The 24,147-nt window shown below is 39.0% G+C and overlaps 1 protein-coding gene across 2 annotated transcripts in view; it reads left to right on the top strand.

The window, feature by feature from the left end:
- Positions 1–24,147, top strand: part of LOC307170443 (NACHT, LRR and PYD domains-containing protein 3-like) — a 93,948-nt gene that overhangs the window by 52,847 nt on the left and 16,954 nt on the right. The window contains exons 1-3 of one of the 2 annotated variants that reach the window (XM_079891530.1): positions 7,737–8,248; positions 19,684–19,843; positions 21,482–23,269. In XM_079891530.1, coding sequence (XP_079747656.1) covers positions 19,770–19,843; positions 21,482–23,269 — 1,862 coding nt within the window. In that variant the 5' untranslated portion in view covers positions 7,737–8,248; positions 19,684–19,769. Of the gene's footprint in view, positions 1–7,736; positions 8,249–19,683; positions 19,844–21,481; positions 23,270–24,147 lie in introns of those variants that run through there. The other variant, XM_079891529.1, reaches the window with a different exon arrangement.

Raw genomic sequence — 24,147 nt, 5'->3', positions numbered from 1 at the left:
AAGTAAATTCAAGGTCAATTTGTGTAAGGCATATAGGAAAAGAGACAATTAGCCATAAAGAATACAGAATTCCTCGTTTATGTCGATACAGTATGTAAAATGATATTTTTCCACTAAACTATGTCACGCTTTACAATTAGTTTCTCTGTTTTTGTACAGTCTTTTGTACCACTCTCTGAGCGTGGTCAAATATGTTCATCGGAAGAATGAAAACATGAACAAATGCAGCATTTTGAGAATTAAATGTCAGTCCTTCTACATGACACTGGTTGAGACTAAACAAATGACATTTATTTTAGGACATCTTTCTGGTCTATCTACGCTGTGGGATCGCAAGACACACCGACCCAACATGAAGAGTGAGTTACGTCCTTTTTCTGTTACCTATTCAACCATTACACTTCAAACTTTTAGAACTATTACACTTAAAACTCTGCATTTCACCGCACAGTCATAGATACACAGTTCTTTTGTCTATGTCTCTACACAACTGTTAAGTAAATGAATTACAGTTGATAAGTAGTAATTTTAAGTGAAAGGTGAGATGATTCATGCCTTTTTTTTTATTATTCTGTCCACACCAATACTTTGACACCAGTGTTTTAGGCATCTGTCTTTTAGGTTTGATCCAGAAAACAGAACTTGTGTTTTATGTCTCAACATTTTGTTCTCCTTTTTAATGAAAACGTGCAGTTTTAGTTCTCAACAGCACAACACCAAAATGTTTTAGCATATTGTACATTTCAATAGTTAGCTAGCAAATGCATGTGAACTGTTTATTACTGTGATAATTTTATATGTGAAACAAGCTCAGTCACATCAGAGTTGAATTGGAACAGTTATTGTCCTGCATGTTTAACAGTGTTAGTGTTCTCACAAGGCACAACGTTTTCATTGTAGTGTGTTTCATTGTTCCAAAGTTTCATTGTAGCATGTAACAGTTTGGAGACATTTTTATTTTATTGTATTTTCATGCTACTTTGATTTTGTTTGTACTTTTACTGAAACAAACTGTTTTAGAAACCGTTGACCGTGTGATTGCACAGTTGTGTGTGTACGTGTGCGTGTGTGTCTGTTTTCCTTACACTTTGCAAAGCAACTTTGAAAAACAACTGTTTCCTCTAATCTGCTGTAATTTTAGTGAGCTCTAGGTGTTCTTGGCATCTCCTTGTTCAAATAAGACAATGCTCCCATGAATTTTGGGGTGGTATGTGGATATAGAATGCAGCGCAAGGAACTCTTATATATTTAATGTAATAAAACATCTATGTAATGTTTTTTAAAAACACAGTAAAACAAAGGTATGAAGACATCTCTCTATCAGAGACCTTCACAAACTATGGTGTAAAACAAAATACAGTGCATCAGTGTACACCGATTTGCCAGCACATTACTTTTATCACTAATGTTTGAAGAAAAAAAAAATGGTGGGGGAAAAAAAATTGGTACTTTTTCAACTGGGATGGCACAACACAAAAAGTTGAGTTGAATTTAAATATTCATTAATACGTATTCACACCCATCACCATGATTACATACTAATTGATCTTTTAGCAATGCTCAAAATAAATTCAACTCAACTTTAACAGCTTTGTCTATTGTTGAGAAAATGGTGTGTATGTCGCTCCACTGAAAATATAGACTCGTTTTGCAGCATTCTGATGAGAATGAACCTGACTGGCCTATTCCAGAGTGAGACTCATCGTTGCTTTGACACGTACCACACATCGGGTGTTGTGCCATCCCAGTTGAAAAAGTACCCATTTTTTTTCCCCAACCAATACCAATAAAATCTCCATTTTTTGGGTTTAGAAAAATGGCAAGTCTATGGCCGTCAAAAGCAGATAACCACATTCGATGTATAATCTTTGTAAGGTTCCATAGCGTAGAGTTTGACTGTGTGTGTGTGTGTGTGTGTGTGTGTGTGTGTGTGATCCCTTTTCAAACACAAATCTTCCTACACGATCATCAGACATCAGAAAGTCCTGTTTCACAAAATCTTCATCTTCATGGAGAAACTCTGTCAAACTAATTTTCTGGCGTAGATATAGTGAAGGTCTTCATCTGTTTAAGCTTGTTAACTGGTCAGTCCTGTTCAGCTGTTGCTGTTCTTGTCGGTGTTACACACATCTCTCTAGATGTTTCAGTAGTTTTTAGAGTAGCCATTGGAACACTAGAGTTGTAGAATGTCTGTTTTATTTATTTAATTACTATCCTAAATCTTATTTAAATACCAAATTCAGGAGGCTGGGCTGTAGGTGTCAAACGTCCAGGGTTGTAATGCTCTAAGGATGTGACACCTTCAGTAGTCATAAAACACCACACTTAGGGACATTAACCTGTTTTTTTTTTTTTTTTTCTTCAAACATTAGTGATAAAAGTAATATGCTGGCAAATCGGTGTACACTGATGCACTGTATTTTGTTTTACACCATAGTTTGTGAAGGTCTCTGATAGAGAGATGTCTTCATACCTTTGTTTTACTGTGTTTTTAAAAAACATTACATAGATGTTTTATTACATTAAATATATAAGAGTTCCTTGCGCTGCATTCTATATCCACATACCACCCCAAAATTCATGGGAGCATTGTCTTATTTGAACAAGGAGATGCAGAGAACACCTAGAGCTCACTAAAATTACAGCAGATTAGAGGAAACAGTTGTTTTTCAAAGTTGCTTTGCAAAGTGTAAGGAAAACAGACACACACGCACACGTACACACACAACTGTGCAATCACACGGTCAACAGTTTCTAAAACAGTTTGTTTCAGTAAAAGTACAAACAAAATCAAAGTAGCATGAAAATACAATAAAATAAAAATGTCTCCAAACTGTTACATGCTACAATGAAACTTTGGAACAATGAAACACACTACAATGAAAACGTTGTGCCTTGTGAGAACACTAACACTGTTAAACATGCAGGACAATAACTGTTCCAATTCAACTCTGATGTGACTGAGCTTGTTTCACATATAAAATTATCACAGTAATAAACAGTTCACATGCATTTGCTAGCTAACTATTGAAATGTACAATATGCTAAAACATTTTGGTGTTGTGCTGTTGAGAACTAAAACTGCACGTTTTCATTAAAAAGGAGAACAAAATGTTGAGACATAAAACACAAGTTCTGTTTTCTGGATCAAACCTAAAAGACAGATGCCTAAAACACTGGTGTCAAAGTATTGGTGTGGACAGAATAATAATAAAAAAAAAGGCATGAATCATCTCACCTTTCACTTAAAATTACTACTTATCAATTGTAATTCATTTACTTAACAGTTGTGTAGAGACATAGACAAAAGAACTGTGTATCTATGACTGTGCGGTGAAATGCAGAGTTTTAAGTGTAATAGTTCTAAAAGTTTGAAGTGTAATGGTTGAATAGGTAACAGAAAAAGGACGTAACTCACTCTTCATGTTGGGTCGGTGTGTCTTGCGATCCCACAGCGTAGATAGACCAGAAAGATGTCCTAAAATAAATGTCATTTGTTTAGTCTCAACCAGTGTCATGTAGAAGGACTGACATTTAATTCTCAAAATGCTGCATTTGTTCATGTTTTCATTCTTCCGATGAACATATTTGACCACGCTCAGAGAGTGGTACAAAAGACTGTACAAAAACAGAAAAACTAATTGTAAAGCGTGACATAGTTTAGTGGAAAAATATCATTTTACATACTGTATCGACATAAACGAGGAATTCTGTATTCTTTATGGCTAATTGTCTCTTTTCCTATATGCCTTACACAAATTGACCTTGAATTTACTTTTGTGCAAACATAATTCCTGTATAACGATTATGTTTGAATGTTGTTTTGAATGTCTATAGTCTTTACAAGGACGTGCAACTTTATAGTTCTTAATGTGTTTGCATTACAACAGTGTGGCATAGTTCCTCTAACAAATCTGACAGAAGAGCAAAAAAAAAAAAAAAAATTACAAAGATTTTTAGCACATATAGTAACTTTATTTGAGTCAAAGAAGATGGTGATAACAATTGAAAAACTATAATCTTTAATGTTAAGCGGGTTGTTGAAATAAACTATTCTGCGGACGTTAAACAACTTAATATAATGTTAAGTATAATATAATATAATATGAAATACTGATTTGTCAAAAAGAGAAAGTTCAGTCATATATTTAAAAAGCCTCTTAAATGAAAGGCCTGCGTTCATCACACACGTTTTCCCATGTGTGGAATAGCATGAACTTACATCGTTTTGTCTTCACCTAAAACTAAACACAGACCAACAAACAAAGAAATGTGAACAGTGTCATCTCAACAAGATGACTAAATCTAGTGGAGTAATAAAAAGTCATTTTGTTGCACTAAAAGAAATATCAATTTAGTCAAACACTCTCAAACAGAAAGACTTTCACTTACATTCTTAATTTGCATTTATTCCTATAAACACTGAATGTTGACAGTTCTCAAAGAAGAGTCCAACAAACAAAATAGTGCTATCTGAATAAAGTGACTAACACTAGTGGAGTGATAAAAACATCACTTACAAAACAAAATTTACAAACTTTCACAATTGCTCACGAATGGATTTTGTGTATTTATTATAAATGTTACTTTTCAATGTATGCTGAGTCCTCTTTTCTTACTGATTTGGTCTTTTGAATTTTACAGGTGTTTTGGACACACATACAGTAACTCCTATAAATATTATGTTTAAAAGTTATTCAAGAGTGTGAAACTTTGCATCACAGCGGTGTGACATACCCCTGACAAAATATGTTGGGGTGTAAAAATACACACAAAGAGTTTAGCACAACTATTTACACACACACACACACACACACACACACACACACACACACACACACACACACACACACACACACACACACACACACACCTAACTATATATTGTGCCGCTTTAATAGAACCATAGAACCTTGATATTACCCAATATTTTTTTAAGCTCATCTCTTTAATTTTGTGCTGGATGTTGAAGTGCTAGTGACTTCCATGATATTTTCTAGCATGAAGCTTTGTCTGGATCACTCAACACAAAGTTTTGTGTTCTGGCCTCACAAAGATTTACCGTAAGATTAGATTTCTTGAATATTGCATGTTTGCACTGTACACTGAAACATGGAATCAACATGTATCCCTTGTGGTTGTTACACACCTCAGGTATAATTTGAAATGTAGGTTTGTCAAAAGAAAAAAGGTTCAGTCATACATTTAAAAAGATTTCTAAGTGAAAATTGTGTTTTACTCATGTGAGGAAACTGTTCGGCTACAGTTCTAAGATGCTGGTCATCAGTCTGTTTTAAAAAATAAAATAAAGTAAAAGTTTTATTTAAAGAAAAGAGACAACTTTCATTGCTTTTATTGGCAAATTTTTTTTTTATATAAATGTTTGAATGTTTCAAATCCCTATGTGTTTTATTATACCCAGAATATGTAATTTGTTGTTTTGCAACACACACACACACACACACACACACACACACACACACACACACACACACACACACACACACTATGGGCTGGGTTAAAAACTAAAGCATTTTCTGTAAAAAAAATACTAATATAACAAAAGTAACAAACAAATTTATATACACTTAAAAGATGTTTTTGTGTGCGAGCCCAGAGAATCACCAGAAAGCTTTTGATGAAGTGTCATTCTTTAAACATCTAGCCTAAGCAACTGTCCTAAAACCATTAACAAACCCATTTAGGATGCACTCTTCCCCCGCCAGTTCCACTCGTAAACACCTTCACTGTGAGTTAGATAAATGTTTGATTTTTTGTATTTTTTAACACTGATCCTATTGGCGTCAGGAAACAGATACAGATGTTCTAGAAAAAAAAAAACCAACAACACCTTTTCTTATTGAGAAGAATATAGTATGGGGTGTGTGGGTATAGGACTCTTTGGCTTGATGAACATAAGGCATTAACATAAACCTATAGTTCAGGTACTACTGATCCTACTGAGATGCTCACACACACACACACACACACACACACACACACACACACACACACACACACACACACACACACACACACACACACACACAGTTGTTCTTAAAACATCTCCAGACATATTATTTTAATGAATATAGCCAGTGTTTTGTAGGTGTAATGGTATTCCTGAATGTCTTGACTCAAATATTTTGACTCAATTAACATATAGGCTACCCTATTGATCAACCAGCAAAGATTTTGACACTCAGGGTGTCAACATTGCGTAATACTTGCTTGGGTGAATTTCACCCCCAACAATAGAAGGAAAATACAATCAGCAACAGTTTACCCCCAACAGACTGGAAGGAGCCAGTTACCCAGGATTCAACAAATGACCAGTCAGTTTGGCACTGTAAATCAGAGACATGATGTTTTATAAACAAAGTTCGGGAGGAGCACGTTCAAATAATCAATCCAATCTACTCGTCATCAAACAATTATGTCTACCCTAATCAGCATGACAAGAAGTATATATATATCCACACTGTCAACTCACCTAATATTCCTTGACAGTTTTTCAGCATCCCTCCACCACCCCGACTCCTCACTCTTGGCTTAATCTTTACAGCCAGGAATACGGGGGGAGTACTCTGGGTTCGGGCCGAATACCGAGCCCGGAGCCCTCTCCTCGGACAGCACGCCAAATACGCATTTATTCTATCTAACTTATTTGTAAGTGTGAACTAGTGAAACTGTTTTCTTGACACACGGATCACCTGTCAATCATGAGTGAAATAAATCAATCAAAAGTGACACATGTTAATACTACTTCCCTCGAACTGCTGTTTGGGAGTGTCAGCTTTGTTTATTTTGTTTACATTTATTTGAATAAAGCTGCACTGTTTTCATTGCAACTCGACTCAGTGGATCTTATTACACTGGCAGAAAATATTGTTGTTTTTGATCTTTTAACTATGGGTGGTCAACTCTGTTTTTAATGTCAGCTCTGTTATGATCAATGTCAACTCTGTTTGTTTAAGGTTTTACTTAAAAATATCATCATATGTGTTTTATTATTAACAAATTGATCAGAATCTTATTAGCATAGGCTAACTAGTATTCTTACTGCATGGAGTTTTAAAGGATTTCATTCATTTTTAAAGCCATGCTTAGAGAAAATGCACACAATCTTGGCAACTTTTCAGTTAAATGTGTTGATATTTTTACTCCAAAACAAAAAGTCTCTATCTTATTATGCTTAAAGTTGCATTAATGGATGAAAAGACAAAAGTTTTCTTAGGGATGAAAGGTTTTAAAATTGTGTTACATTTGTAAACTGTATATATTTGACCCAATTTGTCTATAAGAGTTTTCTGTTAGTACATCGATGTTCAGTATTAATATTTTAAATCTTACAAGTTTAAGATCAGCAAATATTGAAAATGATGAATTTAAAGTTCATTCTATGAAAATAAAAAAGTTTAACAGAAAAAAATAAATCCTATTTTTTGTTTTCTTTCTCTACTTGAAATGTACCCGCAATTCTGGAATGACCCATATGATCAAATAGATAGTTAGACATGCATCCGCGTTTACTTCTAATTTAGCCTACCCATTTGCACTGTTCTTGTAAAAAAAAAAAACCTGCGTTTACTAAGCAGTGAGCATTAAGTAATAAAAACTTTGCTTCAGTGACCATATTAAATCAAAGACTCTGCTTCAATGATCTGCGAGCACAAAGTATTAAATAACCCCAACCCCCCCAAAAAAAGGAAGAAAAAAAAGAACAACACCATTACACGGAAGAGACGATTGGTGATCGTACGATAAGTGTGGTAGGCAGCCTATAGCCTACTTAGGTGTTAGGTGTAATAAGGTTTAAGACTGGTTAATTTTGTTTGAATATGTTTATTCGCTGTTTAAGAGTTTAATTCAAGATATATCTCCTTCATATCCTGCTTCTAAGCGCATGAAGCAAAAGCTTCTTTCGTTATTGTTTGTGACTGAAAGCGAGAAACCAGACGGCTAACTGGTTATTGACTGCAAACATTCATTTTTAGTTATTCGTGGCTGAGACTGATTTCTGAGAACCGAGAAACTCTAGACCAGGCAGCACTCAATATCCCCGCGGGAACCGAGGAGAGAAGCGCGCCGCCCCTCTGCAGACTAACGGGGCAGGGGAGACTACAGGACTATCAGCCCTAGGGGGGAAACTGTTGCATGTTGGTGAAGGTGAATAAGTACGCTGGTGAATAAGGATACCCTGTAACAGAAGCCGCGGAGCTCATCCACCTGAAAAACAGGAGTTCAGGTGATCTGTTGATTTATTTTGGTTCAGAGGCCATTTCAGGGGTTTTCATCCACACACACACACACACACACACACACACACACACACACACACAGTAAAAAAGTTTTTAACTCTTTAACACTTTTTAATAGTTTGTTTTTCAATTTGAAATGAAATAAGCAAAAACAAGAAAACGCACCTTTATTCGTTTTTTTTTTTAAAAAAACGAGATTTCGGCTTGATTTTTTTTTTTTTTTTGGTTCACGGGTCAAAGACAGGTAGCCTAATGAATCAGGGTATCTTCCGTCCATTTCATTTCCTATTTGAAATGAAATAAGCAGAAAGGAGAAACGGCGCCTTTATTCGTTTTTTCCAAAAAAACGAAAAAACGAGATTTTGGCTTGATTTTACGTTTTTTAGTTCACAGGCAAAAAACGAATAAATGACTTCAAAATTCGTTTTGCACATGTGGACAAACTCACTTTTATAATTAAACAAATAAATATTTCTTTACTAACAAAATCTTGCGCTTTTTCCTCCGCTATCGTCCTGTCAATCATCTCTGTCTCACCCTCGCGGCTATGATTAGCTACGTACAGTACAATTTTATTTACCATCATCGCGGTACCCACCACCATCAGCAGTTTTGCATTACAGTATTTGCATTAACCACCCCTTGTCCAAAACTGAGCGTATTGTCTAAAAGAAGAGTTATGACTGCTGATATGCTACACTTGACTGAACATTGTGCTTCACCACACAGATTTAACTCCGCACAGCTAATAAAACCGTCTGGGTGCAGATTAATATTTAATATTTCTGATATAGGCTATAAATATTTCTCTGAAACGCGTTAAGTTGCACATAAGTAAGCCCAGGACCTGCCCTGAACAGTTTAATATGCGGTACGCAGAGCATATAGGACTATTAATTATTTTGTTGAATAAACCTGGGGAACTACCGATGACGTCACATGCTCAGATTTTCTTGACCAATCGGCTGACAGGGGCGCCTCATGACCGTCCACATGTGCAAAACGAATTTTGAAGTCATTTATTCGTTTTTTGCCTGTGAACTAAAAAACGTAAAATCAAGCCGAAATCTCGTTTTTTCGTTTTTTGGAAAAAACGAAAAAACGAATAAAGGCGCCGTTTCTCGTTTCTGCTTATTTCATTTCAAATAGCCACACAAGTACACACAAGTAGCCACACCACGGAACTTTTGCGGGCGCTAGGGGCGCTACACCTGTAACTTTCACGTCTAGCGCCCCTAGAGGCCACAAGCGCCGCAGCACTGTCGCAAAAGTCTGCTCCATGAGTATATCAGAGCCTATGGTCACGTGACGGCCGTAAAGCGATACGTTCTCCAGGTCACATGACCTGGCCAAGGACGGTCCGTCTTCTCCAAACCCATAGACAGTAAAAGAAATGGACACAGCGACCCCATTGGAACTCAATTGAGACAAGTGAAGCCCATTTTTAGCGATTTCTTAGCACTTCCTTTCCTGACGCGCAGACTCAAACCGAGCAAAGCGTTACACGGACCACGTGAGCAACCCGTCTGTCTTCTAGTAGCTGTGCCAAGAGAAATCTGAATCATTCCCTTCCGAATCTTGCAGAGACGGAGAGTGTGAGTAGGAATTGTCCATGAGCTTGGAGCAGGATCAACTTTTGCTAGGTATTCTGATTAATTATATTGTCATTTTGCCTCTACGTCCCCCCGATTGCCAGCGAGCTTCTCCTGCTGTCCATACGGTAATCTCTCTAATGTGCGACAAAGAGGCGCTTGGTTATGACGCAATCGTTAGCCTACTTTTACAAAAACTGCTTCTACGGGGCCATAACATAAGCTACAAGGTAATGGAGCATTTTATACATTGTCGTGTTTCTTTAGAAATAAAATGGACAAATGGAGTCTTTAAATGCCTCAGATGTAAAGTTATTCGCTGTCAAAGTGACACCAAAATGAATGGAAGTCAATGGGATTGCTAACGCAAGTGAAGTTCCGCTCAAGATGGCGGCACCCGGCCGACTTCAACTTCCGGTCGACTTCCTTCCCGCTTGTCCAAACCAGAGAATGTCTAATAGGAAGAGAATTGGCACTCTCTGCTTACTTCCGGTTTCTGGACTGGCTGCAGTAACAGGTCTCTGTCCATGCGGGGGCGCTCGCAGGCGAGTGCAGAATGAATGGAGGTCTATGGCGAAAAACATATGGCCATCTTACGACAGGGTGCTCGATCACTCATAACATGGTGCATGTACTTTTAAATAACCATAACTTGCTCAATTTTCTACCGATTTTCAAACGGTTTGGTTTGTTATAAACATCAGAGATGTAGCTATTATACTGCATACATATGAATAATTATGTTCAAAATGTTTAAGCATTCAGAATTATAGCCACGTTAATAACGTTTGTAAGAAACCAAACCGTTTGTAAATCCGTCCAGATTTCAGCGAGATAAGAGGATTTGTGTGCGTGCTGCTCACTCACCTTAATTCACAGAGCCCTGTCCTAAGATGGCCGCCGGTGATGCCGGAAGTGACTCCGCCTTGAGCCATCTAGCCTTTATATGATATCTATGTTCTCTGCTATCACTTGAAAAATCCGCGATGGGACTGAGGCTGAGCTCCAATAGCTTCAGCGGCAGCGACTTTTTATTGTATGAAATCGCTGTCAATCAAAAGGAGATGCAGCCCCTCCAATCATCAAGCGGAAGCCCGGAGTCCGGGCCAGCCCACTCCTCATTCACCCCCAGAGACGCTGAGCGTCCGTGGGCGGGACTGCCGGGACATAATCGCAGCATTTATCCAATGACCGTCTAGTTTCGAAGCGCTGAAAAAAACTGTTCAGAGCAGCCCCATTGAAGTCAATGGACGCTGGGCTTCAACAGGGAAATGCACTGTCTGTGACGCTACGGGAATGTATGAGAAGTAAATCGAATCAGCCGACCTGCTGTATGTAGCCGATTCTGAACGAACTCGTCTTTGAGATGAACGTTTTCTAACGCATTTTTAGTCAATAAAATGTTAACACAATAGTACATATTTGACCATTAATTTTTTTGACATTATAGGGGAAGCCGAGCTTCCCTTGCAGTCTTAAAGAAATCCCCACTGATATATATATATGCTTGGGTGCTTGAGCACCTGCCCCTTTGCCCCTTGGTGCCCAAAGTGCCCTTTTGTCAAGGCAAAATTTCCTCTACTTTTTTTTGTAATTAAAGGCCCTTTTGTGGATGCCTGCCCAATCTAACTATTAGTAAAATTAATTAAGAATAATTTAGCCGTAGATAAAATGACCCACATGATGATCTTTCACCTGACTAACTCATTCCTCACGCTGCACGCACATTTTTTTTAAAATTTCGCGCGGCTATGCGCACTACCAGAGGATATCTTCAAATCTGCGGCTGCTGGTAAGTGGCGTTTCATTCTCAGCGAAGTGATTTTGATGTTCGTTTACTTATTATAATTATTTTACAAGGACGACGTGAAGAGAGCATGCAGAGATGTTGTTTAAATTGCTGTGTGGAACGTTAGGCTATAGAAGTAACTGTTTTCCTGAATGCCATCAAGATTGAAACCGAAACTGATTTCAAAGCAGGTCAATAAACAAATAGTTAAAATTAAGTCACTTACATTTGAGACGCAATGACTATTTTTGTTCTGTTTCAGCAACGAAAAGAGTTCCAAACAAAGATCACAGCAGAACCATCGCGCATCTCACAGCAACACTTGTTGCATTACTGAATGATTAAGCATTTTGAACGAATCGGTTGAGTCAAAGATTCAATTACCCATTCATAAACTGCCTCATTCTGAATAAATCAGCCGTTTGAATGAATCGTTTGAATGAATGACTCAATGACTCGCTCATTAAGACGGTAGCCTGCCGCCTCCTACTGGCGGTTTAGTTTCATAAAGTATCATTCTTTTCAACATTCCTTATTTGTATATTCAAAAATATTTAAAATAATCTAATTTAATACAGTTATAATTTTTCAATGTTAATTATTTAATTTGATTGGTAACAGCCTAGTGTCTTATTATTTTAATTGAATATATTGATCAAATTTGAGAATTTGAAATGAAAGATGGAGCATACATTTAATAAAATTAGGGAAAAATGCCCTTTATAAAAGGTACAAAAAATTAGTGTTTTCAAACAGTGATGTAATGAAACATTGACAATTTAAGTTTGAAGGGAGAAAAGCCTCTGTTTAGGCTATTAAGGAAATGTAATTTTGCCAAAAGAAGAACTTTTATTTTAAATAAATGTTCATTTTAAATCAGCCTATTTCAGTATGATGTTACCATATTATCATGCTTAACACTGAGAATTTGAATAATTGTAATGTGATGATCAGATGCAGATATCTAAATCAAAGAATATGGGTGGTTTGCGGATGGATTATTTATTTTTAACAGTGGATTCGGGTGACTCAAAGTGCACCAGATTAATGAATTTATCTTTAAAATGTACAAAATTTTCTTACGGGGGGGCATGCCCCCGGACCCCCCTAGAGATACCAAACTCCACCCACATAAATAATGTGGGAAACACATTAGGCTATATGATGATCTACAAAAAAATACTAATTTAATTATCTTATTATTAAAATACATTATTAGGATTTTTACCACCTCCGCCTCATTTTGAGGCTGGAAAAACCCTGTTACTGTATTTTTTTGATCACAGCCCTATTTAAAGCCTTGTTCCATGTGCCCCCTTTTATACTTTGAGCACCTGCCCCTCCAGAGGTCTCTGCACGGCCCTGGTCGGACATCATCACATTTTTGTATACATTTTTATTTATTTACAACATTAGTAAGCTACAGGACATCATCTTTCAACACATGACCTGCGCGAGAGAGAGAAAAAAGCGAATGCGTCATTGTACCCAGTACTTCTGAAAATGCACTTCCGAGTGCGTCTCTGTCCCCAGCACACTTCAAACCAAACTGACGCCCATGATGGCGGAAACAAGCTTTCATTAAAGAGAGAATGACACAGAGGCAGGTAAGAGTGAATATCATCTAGTAAGTAGCCTAATGCAGTTTGAACTTCATGTGGAAATCTACTCAACATTATAGCCTAATCCTGGTTTTGTGCAATCTGTGTGATGCTGCTAGACAGTGCAGAGTGAAGCATACGCAGCAGTCATAACTCAGTTTTGGACAAGGTGTGGCCATTGCAAATACTGTAATGCAAAACTGCTGATGGTGGTTGGTACCGGTGATGGTAATTGGTAAATTAAAACTTAAAAATAGGCCTTCTTTACAAGTTTTGGTTTAGCCTACACTCAGAACGGAAATGGCAAAACCTTACAGCATCAACAACCGCCTAAGCAGTGCACTGGTTTCTGCAACTTTGTTAATAACATTATCTATAGACATGAGTATTTCCTTTTCTGTGTCCATTAGCATGAATGCCTTTAAATGCTCCTGAGATTAGCCTGTTCTTAACAAATTTCAGTGTTGAGAAGCTTCTCTCACAGGCGATCTGAGTGATTGAGATTGTCAACAGAAACGTATATGACAAACCAATTACATGGTACACTGTAAAATCGAATTAGTTGGACTTACTTAAAAAAAGCATGCAAACCGATTGCCTTAAAAAAAACAAGTGAAATAGGAATAGTATGTGGTACTGACAAATGCTTAGTTAGTATAGTTCACTTACACAAGAGTTCTAGTAACTAAAAAAGAACTGTAGAGAGTACTTGATCATTTACTTTAAATAAAATATAATTGTTACCATTGTTGTGTTTTGCAGGCTGAATGTTGAAGTCTGTGTGACTCAAGTATGATCAACTGCAAGATTGTCACAAATATAGAGGGATTATATCAACAGTTAAAAGTTTCACAATTTTTCACAAGGTGTTTAGGACATAAGTGTTAGCAACAAAATTATAAAAGATCATTAATTGACAAAATATAGTTATGTTATACATCATTCATATATATATATATATATATATATATATATATATATATATATACTTCTCTTTCTCTGAAACCGAATAACTGATTTCTTGTTGCAATCGCTGCATCAATGGGAAGAGAATTACAATAGTATAAATTAAGTTCCAAGTGCCCAACCAAATCATCTCCATAGTGGTGACTAAAAACATTTTAGGAAAATCAACATCAATTTAAGCTTGTGCGATGTTCCCTCAAATTTTTCAGTTGTATTAAAATTTCAACATTCAAGATGACTTTGGGAAATGAGGGAATGCAAACAGAGAAAAATAACTGCAGAAGTGGAGGAAATGAGTGAAAAGTCCATTAAGATTTTCCCCGCCTCAAAAACCACACTCAAACCAATCAATTAATCTTAACTTGGGTTCCCTTTCGAAGGGAACCTCGACAATACGTCATCGACGTTATGGGGAATCGCCTCAGCGTGACCAATGACTGAAGTACCTGTGGAATCCCGCCAATCGCATTGGCTCGCGTCAGCCGTGACGTGACGCTCTGGGGTGCCCAGGAAGTATAAATAGAGCGCCCAGAGAACATGTCATCCTCTTTTCGTCTTCAGGGACTGGTTTACTGAGTGCTGTAAGTTGGTAAGATGGATAAATCTAATAAGACATTTAGGAAGTGTGTTTACCCGTGCGAGAGGTGTCTTGCACCTGGTGATTCACACGACCTGTGTGTTTGGTGTCTGGGTGAAGAGCACGCGCGCTCTGCTCTCGAGGGGGCAGAGTGCGTTCACTGCGAGCGTCTTCCTTTGAGTCTTCAGTCTTCTTTGCCCCGCGGATCGGGTCCCTCTCGCGCCGAGGCCGATCACAAAGATCACAAAGGGACCTCGCTGACGATTTTGAGAGAGGGGTGAATCTCTCTCAATCGTCAGCGCGGGATGAGGGTGAACTGCTGGCCGATGATGATGCATCTTCAGCATCTTCTAGGGCAGCAGGCAGTGCTCTTCTGGCGTCAAGCCAGGGCGAGCAGGAGGAGCGAGAGGCGGGCGAGGATGTTGAGATGCCTGAGCCTGCCCAGCCCTCCTGCCCCGCGTACGAGGAATTAATGGAGGTGATGGAGCGTGCCACTGCCAGGCTCGAGTTGCCCTGGCAGCGCGTAAGAGAGGAAGCTGCTCGTGGGAGGCTTGATGAGCGCTTCCTCTCTGGCCACACCCCATCGATTCCTGGGAGCCTTCCATTCCTTCCTGACCTCCATTCTCAGGTCGTGAAGGCATGGAAGAAACCATACTCCTCGCGTATTCATCGCTTCCAGCGTTTGAGTTATGCAAACGTGGAGGCGATGCAGGAGCATGGTTACGCATCGATGCCTCCCATCGAAGATTCCTTCGCCAGCTATTTGGCGGGGGAGGGGGCATCGACGCTGAGGACTCCCACCCTGCCATCCAAACCCCTTCAGACCACATCTCGGTTGAATGGCAGGGCGTACGCGGCGGCAGGTCAGGCTGGTGGGGCACTGCACACGATGGCTGTGTTGCAGGCGTACCAGGCTGACCTGCTGAAGGACCTGGATCAGGGTCAGGGCTTGTCCCCTGATGCGGTGGCCGAGTTGCGCCGCACCACAGACCTGGCTCTCCGGGCCACTAAGCAGACAGCTACGGCCATCGGTCGTTCGATGGCTGCCATGGTGGTCACGGAGAGGCACCTGTGGGTGAACCTGGCTGGCATTGGGGAGAAAGAGAGGACTTTTCTCCTCGATGCTCCGGTTTCGCCCTCTGAACTTTTTGGAACCTCCGTCGAGGCGGTGGTCAGAAAGTTTAGAGAGGCGAAGGCGCGCTCGGCGGCATATAGGTCTTGTATACCGCTCCGGTCCAGGTCCGCACCCAGACGCCCCTGGGGTCCTGGCCCGCCTCGCTTCGAGGAGCGTAGGCAGGACCAGCGGGACTCGGTCGCCGCTCGTGCCCCTCCTCTAGTGCGGAGCAAGGCCATGAGACGGCGCGAGTCCAGGAGGAAAAGGCGGGGGGTAAGGAGAGAGGATTTCCAGTCTAGGCGTGAGGAGGATCGCCCTGGGAGGAGCAGATAGGCTTTGTTCCTCCTCTTTTAAGCCCGCCTTCCCTCTTTCCCCATTTTAAAGTAACATCAGGCCCAGCGGACCTATGATGATGGAATATTAGTCTGACGGTCTGCATCAGGGCTTGGTGTATAGCTGAACAGAATAGATATGTTTATTTTTTAATAAGCTAGCTTGTAAACAGTATATATAGTTTTGTCGGTATATGTGTTAGGCTTCCTCTCCCTATGAGAGTCGTACTGCTGAGGCCTCCATATACATATTGCATGTTTCAGGCTTCCTCTACTTTTAGAATCATCCTGCAGAGGCCTTCATGCAAATAGCAAGCTAGTTTTTTATCAGTATATGTAGTAGGCTTCCTCTCCATATGAGGGTCATGTTGCTGAGGCCTCCATATACTTATTGAGCTCAGGCAGGCTAGTTATTGTTAGTATATGTGCTAGGCTTCCTCTCCATATGAGAGTCGTACTGCTGAGGCCTCCATATACATATTGCATGTTTCAGGCTTCCTCTACTTTCAGAGTCATCCTGCAGAGGCCTTCATGCAAATATCAAGCTAGTTTTGTGTTGGTACATGTAGTAGGCTTCCTCTCCATATGAGGGTCATGTTGCTGAGGCCTCCATATACTTATTGAGCTCAGGTAGGCTAGTTATTGTTAGTATGTGCGCTAGGTATTGCATGTTTCAGGCTTCCTCTACTCTCAGAGTCATCCTGCAGAGGCCTTCATGCAAATAGCAAGCTAGTTTTGTGTTAGTATATGTAGTAGGCTTCCTCTCTATATGAGGGTCGTATTGTTGAGGCTTCCATATACTTATTGTACTGCTGATATATGTGTTAGGCTTCCTCTCCATATGAGAGTCGTACTGCTGAGGCCTCCATATACATACTGCATGTTTCAGGCTTCCTCTACTTTCAGAGTTATCCTGCAGAGGCCTTCATGTAAATAGCTAGCTAGCCTTGTCAGTATATGTTGTAGGCTTCCTCTCCATATGAGAGTCATACTGCTGAGGCCTCCATATACATATTGCATGTTTCAGGCTTCCTCTACTTTCAGAGTCATCCTGCAGAGGCCTTCATGCAAATAGCAAGCTAGTTTTCTGTCAAGTATATGTTGTAGGTTTAATGTTATATGTGTTAGGCTTCCTCTCCATTTGAGAGTCGTACTGTTGAGGCCTCCATATACTTATTGGTGTCCAGACCTTGAGCTAAAGCAGCAGGTGTACAGTTAGCCTGACGTGTAGGCTGTAGGGGCTGTTACCTGGACTTATTGTAGTGGTCAGGCATCCCCTTAGCATGGCGGCGTTGGTATAGCGTTCCCCATAACGTCGATGACGTATTGTCGAGGTTCCCTTCGAAAGGGAACGTCTCAGGTTACAAATGTAACCTTTGTTCCCTGAGAACAGGGAACGAGACAATACGTCTCCCTGCTATGCTTTCGGTTCGGCCTGTTCAGTCCCTTCAGACGAAGAGGATGACATGTTCTCTGGGCGCTCTATTTATACTTCCTGGGCACCCCAGAGTGTCACGTCACGGCTGACGTGAGCCAATGCGATTGGCGGGATTCCACAGGTACTTCAGTCATTGGTCACGCTGAGGCGATTCCCCATAACGTCGATGACGTATTGTCTCGTTCCCTGTTCTCAGGGAACAAAGGTTACATTTGTAACCTGAGACGTTTTCTTAGTAAACAAAACATTGTATGTGAATAGTGCAGATTACTAGATTTTTACAATTAAGTTAAGACATTAAGTAAGTTAACTAAAAAGTGTTAGTTAGAATCACGTTGTATTGTGAGAGGATGAGATACACACAAATGGCAGTTTTTGCAGCAGGAACAGGTCCTGTTCTCCAGTTTTACCTCTGGCCTTTAGCTTTATTATTTGACCAACGTTTGCATACTGAGATGCATATTTGCATATTTAGATGCATATTGATTGTCCATTTAGTTAAAGATGACTGCTTTGTAGTTTTTAATTTTGGATAAAAAAAAAATAATTTAATAAAAAGGTTTGAGGCCTTTATCTTTGCAAACACACATGTGAACATGAACATGATGAACATGCTCCTGAACACTAAATGTTCCTCTTATTTTCAATCTACCCCATTCATTTTCAATGGACAGTCATTTTTGACCAAAAAAAGCTCAGATCAATGAGGCCTACAATCAGTCAGTTTCACAAAAATAAATACAAAACCTGTCCTAATTGAAAGAAAACAAGTTAACAAAAAGATTGAATCCAATATTTGCTGATTATATAGCATAACACTTTCCATTTTACCCATGTATGCATAATGATTGTGTGTATCTGTTTGTTTAGATTAGTTATGAAAATTTTGGTGCACATTCTTGTGATTCTGATTCTGGTCCCTGCTTGTAAATCAACGTCCCTTTAACAATGTGATCACAGCTACATGCTAAGAAAGAGGTTTTTTTTTGTTGGCCATAAAAAGCTGATAGATGATCAATACTAAGTGTTCGCTGCACGAACAGATTAATTGATTGTAATATTAATTCAGCTACATCAAGTTAATTCTATTAAAGGATTCGTTCACTCCAGAATTAAAATTTCCTTGATAATTTACTCACCCCCACGTCATCGAAGATGTTCATGTCTTTCTTTCTTCAGTCGAAAATAAATTAAGGTTTTTTAAGGGAAATATTCCAGGATTTTTCTCCATATAGTAGACAACGGTTATCAACGGGTTGAAGGTTAAAATTGCAGTTTCAGTGCAGCTTCAAAGGCTCTATACGATCCCAGCCGAGGAATAAGCGTCTTATCTAGCGAAACTATCAGTCAACGATGACGTGGGGGTGAGTAAATTATCAGGAAATTTTATTTCTGGAGTGAAATGAATCGTTTAACTGATCCAAATATTTATAATTAATTATAACAAGTTATGATTAATTATTCATATTGCCCTTTTGAGCTAATTTGCTAGACTAGTGTGATAAATTGTAAAGAATTTTATTTTATTTCAATTTATTTTTCATTTTATTCAATATTGGCAAAATTACCCAGAAATAATGTTTTTTTGTTGTTGTTTTTGTCAGAAATTGAAGAGCGTAAGCTCAGATAAAGAAGGCCTATGATCAATCAGATCCAAAAAGAAATACAAAACCTGTGCTAACTGAAAGAAAACAAGATTGAATCCAATATTTGGTGATAATATAGAGTTATTTTAATATAGAGAAATTTTGTAGGCTGGTCATTTTTAACCAGGAACACCAGAAATGTAACAAGGTGGGGGATCGCTCATGTCCATGTTGATAAATGCCACGTTTTGTGTAGAAACGGCCTTACGTCCAGTTTTCTGTCCTACGTTTGTTTCCTAAATTAGACCCAGTGTCACTAAAAACTATGCTTTTGATTCTGCCTCAGTAAAGGTGACTTTATTTGCACAGTGTTCATGCATAATCTCATAAAAGATAATTTTCCTTGTACTGTGTTTAATGTTTTCAGGAAAGCATCTGTAATAATGGATACAGAGGAGAAACTCTCCTGCTAAAGAGAGGAGAGAAGAGGATGATGCACCATGTCCCAGCAGCATGTCTATAAAGTCTACAAATTCAATGGGTCAACCCATACGTTTCGGAAGTGGAAATGAGACCTCTGAACACATGTGAGATTATTTGTCCAGTATTTGAGACACGAACCTGAAACATCAGATAGTGCTAAGAAACAAAACGATTGCTTTGTCTTCTCTCTGTATCTCTAGGAGAAAGAGAGGAGGCCCAAATTTGTGTTTTTATTACCTGTTACTCCTGGTTGCTTATTTAAACACACACACACACACACACACACACACACACACACACACACACACACACACACTCACACATTAAAGGAGCTGTATGTAAGATTGTGGCCAAAACTGGTACTGCAATCACTGTATCCCCTCCCCCTCCCCCCTGACTCGAGGTTGCCAGATATGTTGCAGGATCCAGCAGGAACGTAGGCTGCTACAAGGAGCTGCTACAGTGGTAACTAGAGCAGAGCTGGCAACCCGGATGCCGAAACACTACTGACTTCGTGATTGGTAGAATAGTGGAGGGTGGAGCATCAGGCCAAAACACAAGATGACAACATCAACACCAGTTGAGGGCTGCAACTTCACTTTTTAAATGACAATATCCTGGCCGTACTACTGTTGTCAGTGATATAAGTATTTGAAATGAACATGATTTCTTAATGTCTAGTGACATATCAGGGCCATTTTATGATTAATTGAAATACATTTCTTACATACAGCTCCTTTAATTCTTCTGTTACACCTTAGCTGTCTAAATCATCATTTTACACTCATAATTGGGTTTTAGGCGTTGTATTGTGTTGGCAACGAAGTTGTAAAATTTTACAGTATATAACATTACAGAGAAAAGTTTAGTAAGCAACTTTTTTTATGGCTTTTGTAAAGAAAATGAGGGACCAGTTGAAATTTATTTTTGAGGTTATCAACATTATGCCACAGTTGATAACCTCTTAACTGATTGAGCTGAACTCATAATATTACTTTAATGACAATTTGGGTATTATACATTCAATTGAGTGGATGTTTTGTCTATTATAAACATGCAATATTAGGTATACATATTTATATAATATAAGATTTTGGATAAAATTGTTAAATCACTGCTTTGGCTAATGCCAGGCACATGCACAGATAGACCTCAATTGGTGCTCAAGCTTCTGCTCTTTAGGCCTTTTTGCAAATCTGTCCTCCTGAGGGCGCAGCCAACACAGTTAACACACACAAGTCGAGCAGCATCCATGTGTTCTTGACCTGCCTTCAGTAGTGACAGCCAGGTAACAATCATGTTTGCCCTAACTTAAGTTTCAACACTGTTTGCCACTGCTGTGAAATTATATCACTATTAAAATATCTCAATAGAGCCAACCTAGTTTAGGATAAATACCTCAATTAAGCTTAACAAGTAAACTAATCTGATGTGTAAAATTACATCATGCAAGGTCAGAAATTCCAACAAAATGAATATAAATGCCCCCAAAAATGAAGATGTGAAATGCCCCTGTATGAGTTCTTGTTATATTCATTATAGAGCAGTAACCCCTGGAGCCAAGTGAGATTTTTGCCTATACAAAGGATACATGCATAGATGTAGATAAATTTACAATATATTTCCGTGTGACATGTCAGCATGGAATATAGCCTACCTGAAAGAGCTACTTCTGTGTAACACTTGTGCAGAGAAGTGTAGACTAAATACACTAATTTCTTTCCTTTTTGATGCTTTTGCAGTGAGGAAAATGATGTTACTGAAGAACTGCAGGATTCTTACCAAGCAGTGAGTGATGCCATGAAGACAGTCAAAACCACTCACAAAACCAGAATGAAGAACAAGTATGAGCGCTTATTTGAGGGAATCAATCTACAAGAGAATCAAACCCTCCTGAACAGGATCTACACACAACTCTACATTATAGAGGGAGATGCTAAAGGGGTGAATGAAGAACATGAGATTTTAAAGATGGAGAAAACACCCAGAACACAACTTTCACAAGATACTCCAATATACTGCAATGACATCTTTAAACTAGGATGTGAGAAGAAAGACCACATCAAGACTGTTCTTACTAAAGGCAATGCTGGAATTGGAAAAACCGTCTCAGTGCAGAAGTTCATTCTGGACTGGGCCGAGGGAAAAGCCAATCAGGATGTAGATTTCATGTTTGTGCTTCAATTTCGAGAGCTGAACTTGATTAAAGATCATCAGTACAGTCTTCACAGTCTGCTGCTGGACTTTCATCCTGAACTCAAAGAACTGGACTCAAAGATTTATGACGAATGTAAAGTTGTGTTCATCTTTGATGGTCTGGATGAAATCAGAATTACACTGTTTTCTGATGATGAGAAAGTTTCTGATGTCGATAAGACTTCATCAGTGGGTGTGTTGATTTCAAACCTCATAAAAGGAGATCTGCTTCCCTCTGCTCACATCTGGATCACCTCCAGACCAGCAGCAGCCAATCAGATCCCCTCCAAATACATCAGCCGTGTGACAGAAATTCAGGGATTCAATGACTCTCAGAAGGAGGAATATTTCAGGAAGAGAATCAGTGATGAGAATCAAGCCAGCATTATCATCTCACACATTAAAAAATCAAGAAGCCTCCACATCATGTGTCACATACCCGTCTTCTGCTGGATCTCATCCACTGTGCTTCAAAACATCCTGAAACAAGATCCCAATGCAGAAATCCCTCAAACTCTGACTGAAATGTACATCCACTTCCTGCTGATTCAGATCAACATGAGGAATCAGAAGTATGAAGAGAGAGATCCAGAGAAACTGCAGTCCAACAGAGACATGATTTTGAAACTTGCTGAACTGGCTCACAAACAGCTGATGAAGGGCAATGTGATGTTCTATGAGGAGGACCTGATTGAGAGCGGCATAGACGTCACTGACGCCTCAGTGTATTCTGGGATTTGCACTGAAATCTTTAAGGAGGAATCTGTGATTCATCAGAAGAAAGTCTACTGCTTCATACATCTGAGCTTTCAGGAGTTTCTGGCAGCTTTCTTTGAGTTTCACTGCCAGCAAAAGTCTTTGGACATCAAAGAGGTAATCCTCTGTAAACTCAAAGAGGTAATTCATGAATCATTGCAGAATGGACACTCGGATCTTTTCCTGCGATTCTTGCTGGGCATCTCACTGGAGTCCAATCAGAGACTCTTACAGGATCTACTGACACACACAGAGAATAACTCAGATACCATCAAGAGTGTCGCAATGTATATTAAAGATAAAATTAAAGGTGATGAACAACTCCCAGCTGAGAAATCCATCAATCTGTTCCTCTGTCTGCTGGAAGTGAAGGATCAGACTTTCTACAGAGAGATTCAGGAGTTTGTGAAATCAGGCATGGACTCAGAGCAACTCTCTCCTGCTCACTGCTCAGCAATAGCCTACATCATTCAAATGTCAGATGAGCCGCTGGAGGAACTGGACTCCAAGAAATTAAACACATCAGAAGAAGGCAAAAGAAGACTGATACCAGCTGTGAGGAACTGCAGAAAAGCCCTGTAAGCATTTTGTCATAAAGTGGCATTTTTTTATATATATTTTGTAATCACTGTGCCATAGCAGTTTAGCAAGATTGGAAGAGAAGTCTAAAAATGAGTTGTAATCTCAATATAATAACAGTTTATCTTCTAGCGATCATGATTTTTTTATAGCCAGTTATGTTTACTAGAAAAATTAGCAGATTTCAATATTGGTTGCTGATTTTTTTTTCTTTGTTCAAGCAAATTTATTTGTTGTTTATTTGCTCTATAACAGGCCAAACTGGCCTTAAACTAAAAATATCCATAGCCATTTGAAATTAGAGGCAACGACTGCATTTTAATCACGATCCAAACAAAGATGCTACACACAAGCAGTATGAGCAGTTGTTTTTGATTTAAAGGAGTCATATGATGATTTTTCTTGTTTTCCTTTATCTTTAGTGTGTTATGTAGCTGTTTGTGCATGTATAAGATCTGCAAAGTTACATAGTCTCCCACAAAAAGATTTATTCTATCTAGAAGAGAAGGCTGATCCAGACCTAGCTAAAACACCTCGATCGAATTCTCCCATGCATACCCACGTCAGGTGGAAATATTTGCATAATGCCGCTCAAATGCATACGCAAAGAAAGAAGGCGTGGCTTCAGTTATTGTAGTAGTTTTGTGGCCGCCATGTTGTGAGACTTGTGTTTTTATGTAATAGCAAAAGCAGCACATTATTTGGCCTTCAGAAAGTGGATGCAATAAGAATTAGTGGTTAAGATTTATTTACAACAACATAATAAACATGTGTGTGTGTGTGTTTGTGTGTGTAAAGAAATGCGTTTGTGAAGTCGAACTGCCTCAGACATGGATCTACACAAAATAATAGTTTTTTACTTTAATCTGGGCTTTCA

Source organism: Squalius cephalus (assembly GCF_949319135.1).
Source record: "Squalius cephalus genome assembly, chromosome: 13".
Lineage (NCBI taxonomy): Eukaryota > Metazoa > Chordata > Actinopteri > Cypriniformes > Leuciscidae > Squalius > Squalius cephalus.
Note: the sequence above shows the minus strand (reverse complement) of the source record. Positions and strands in the feature narration are given on the sequence as shown.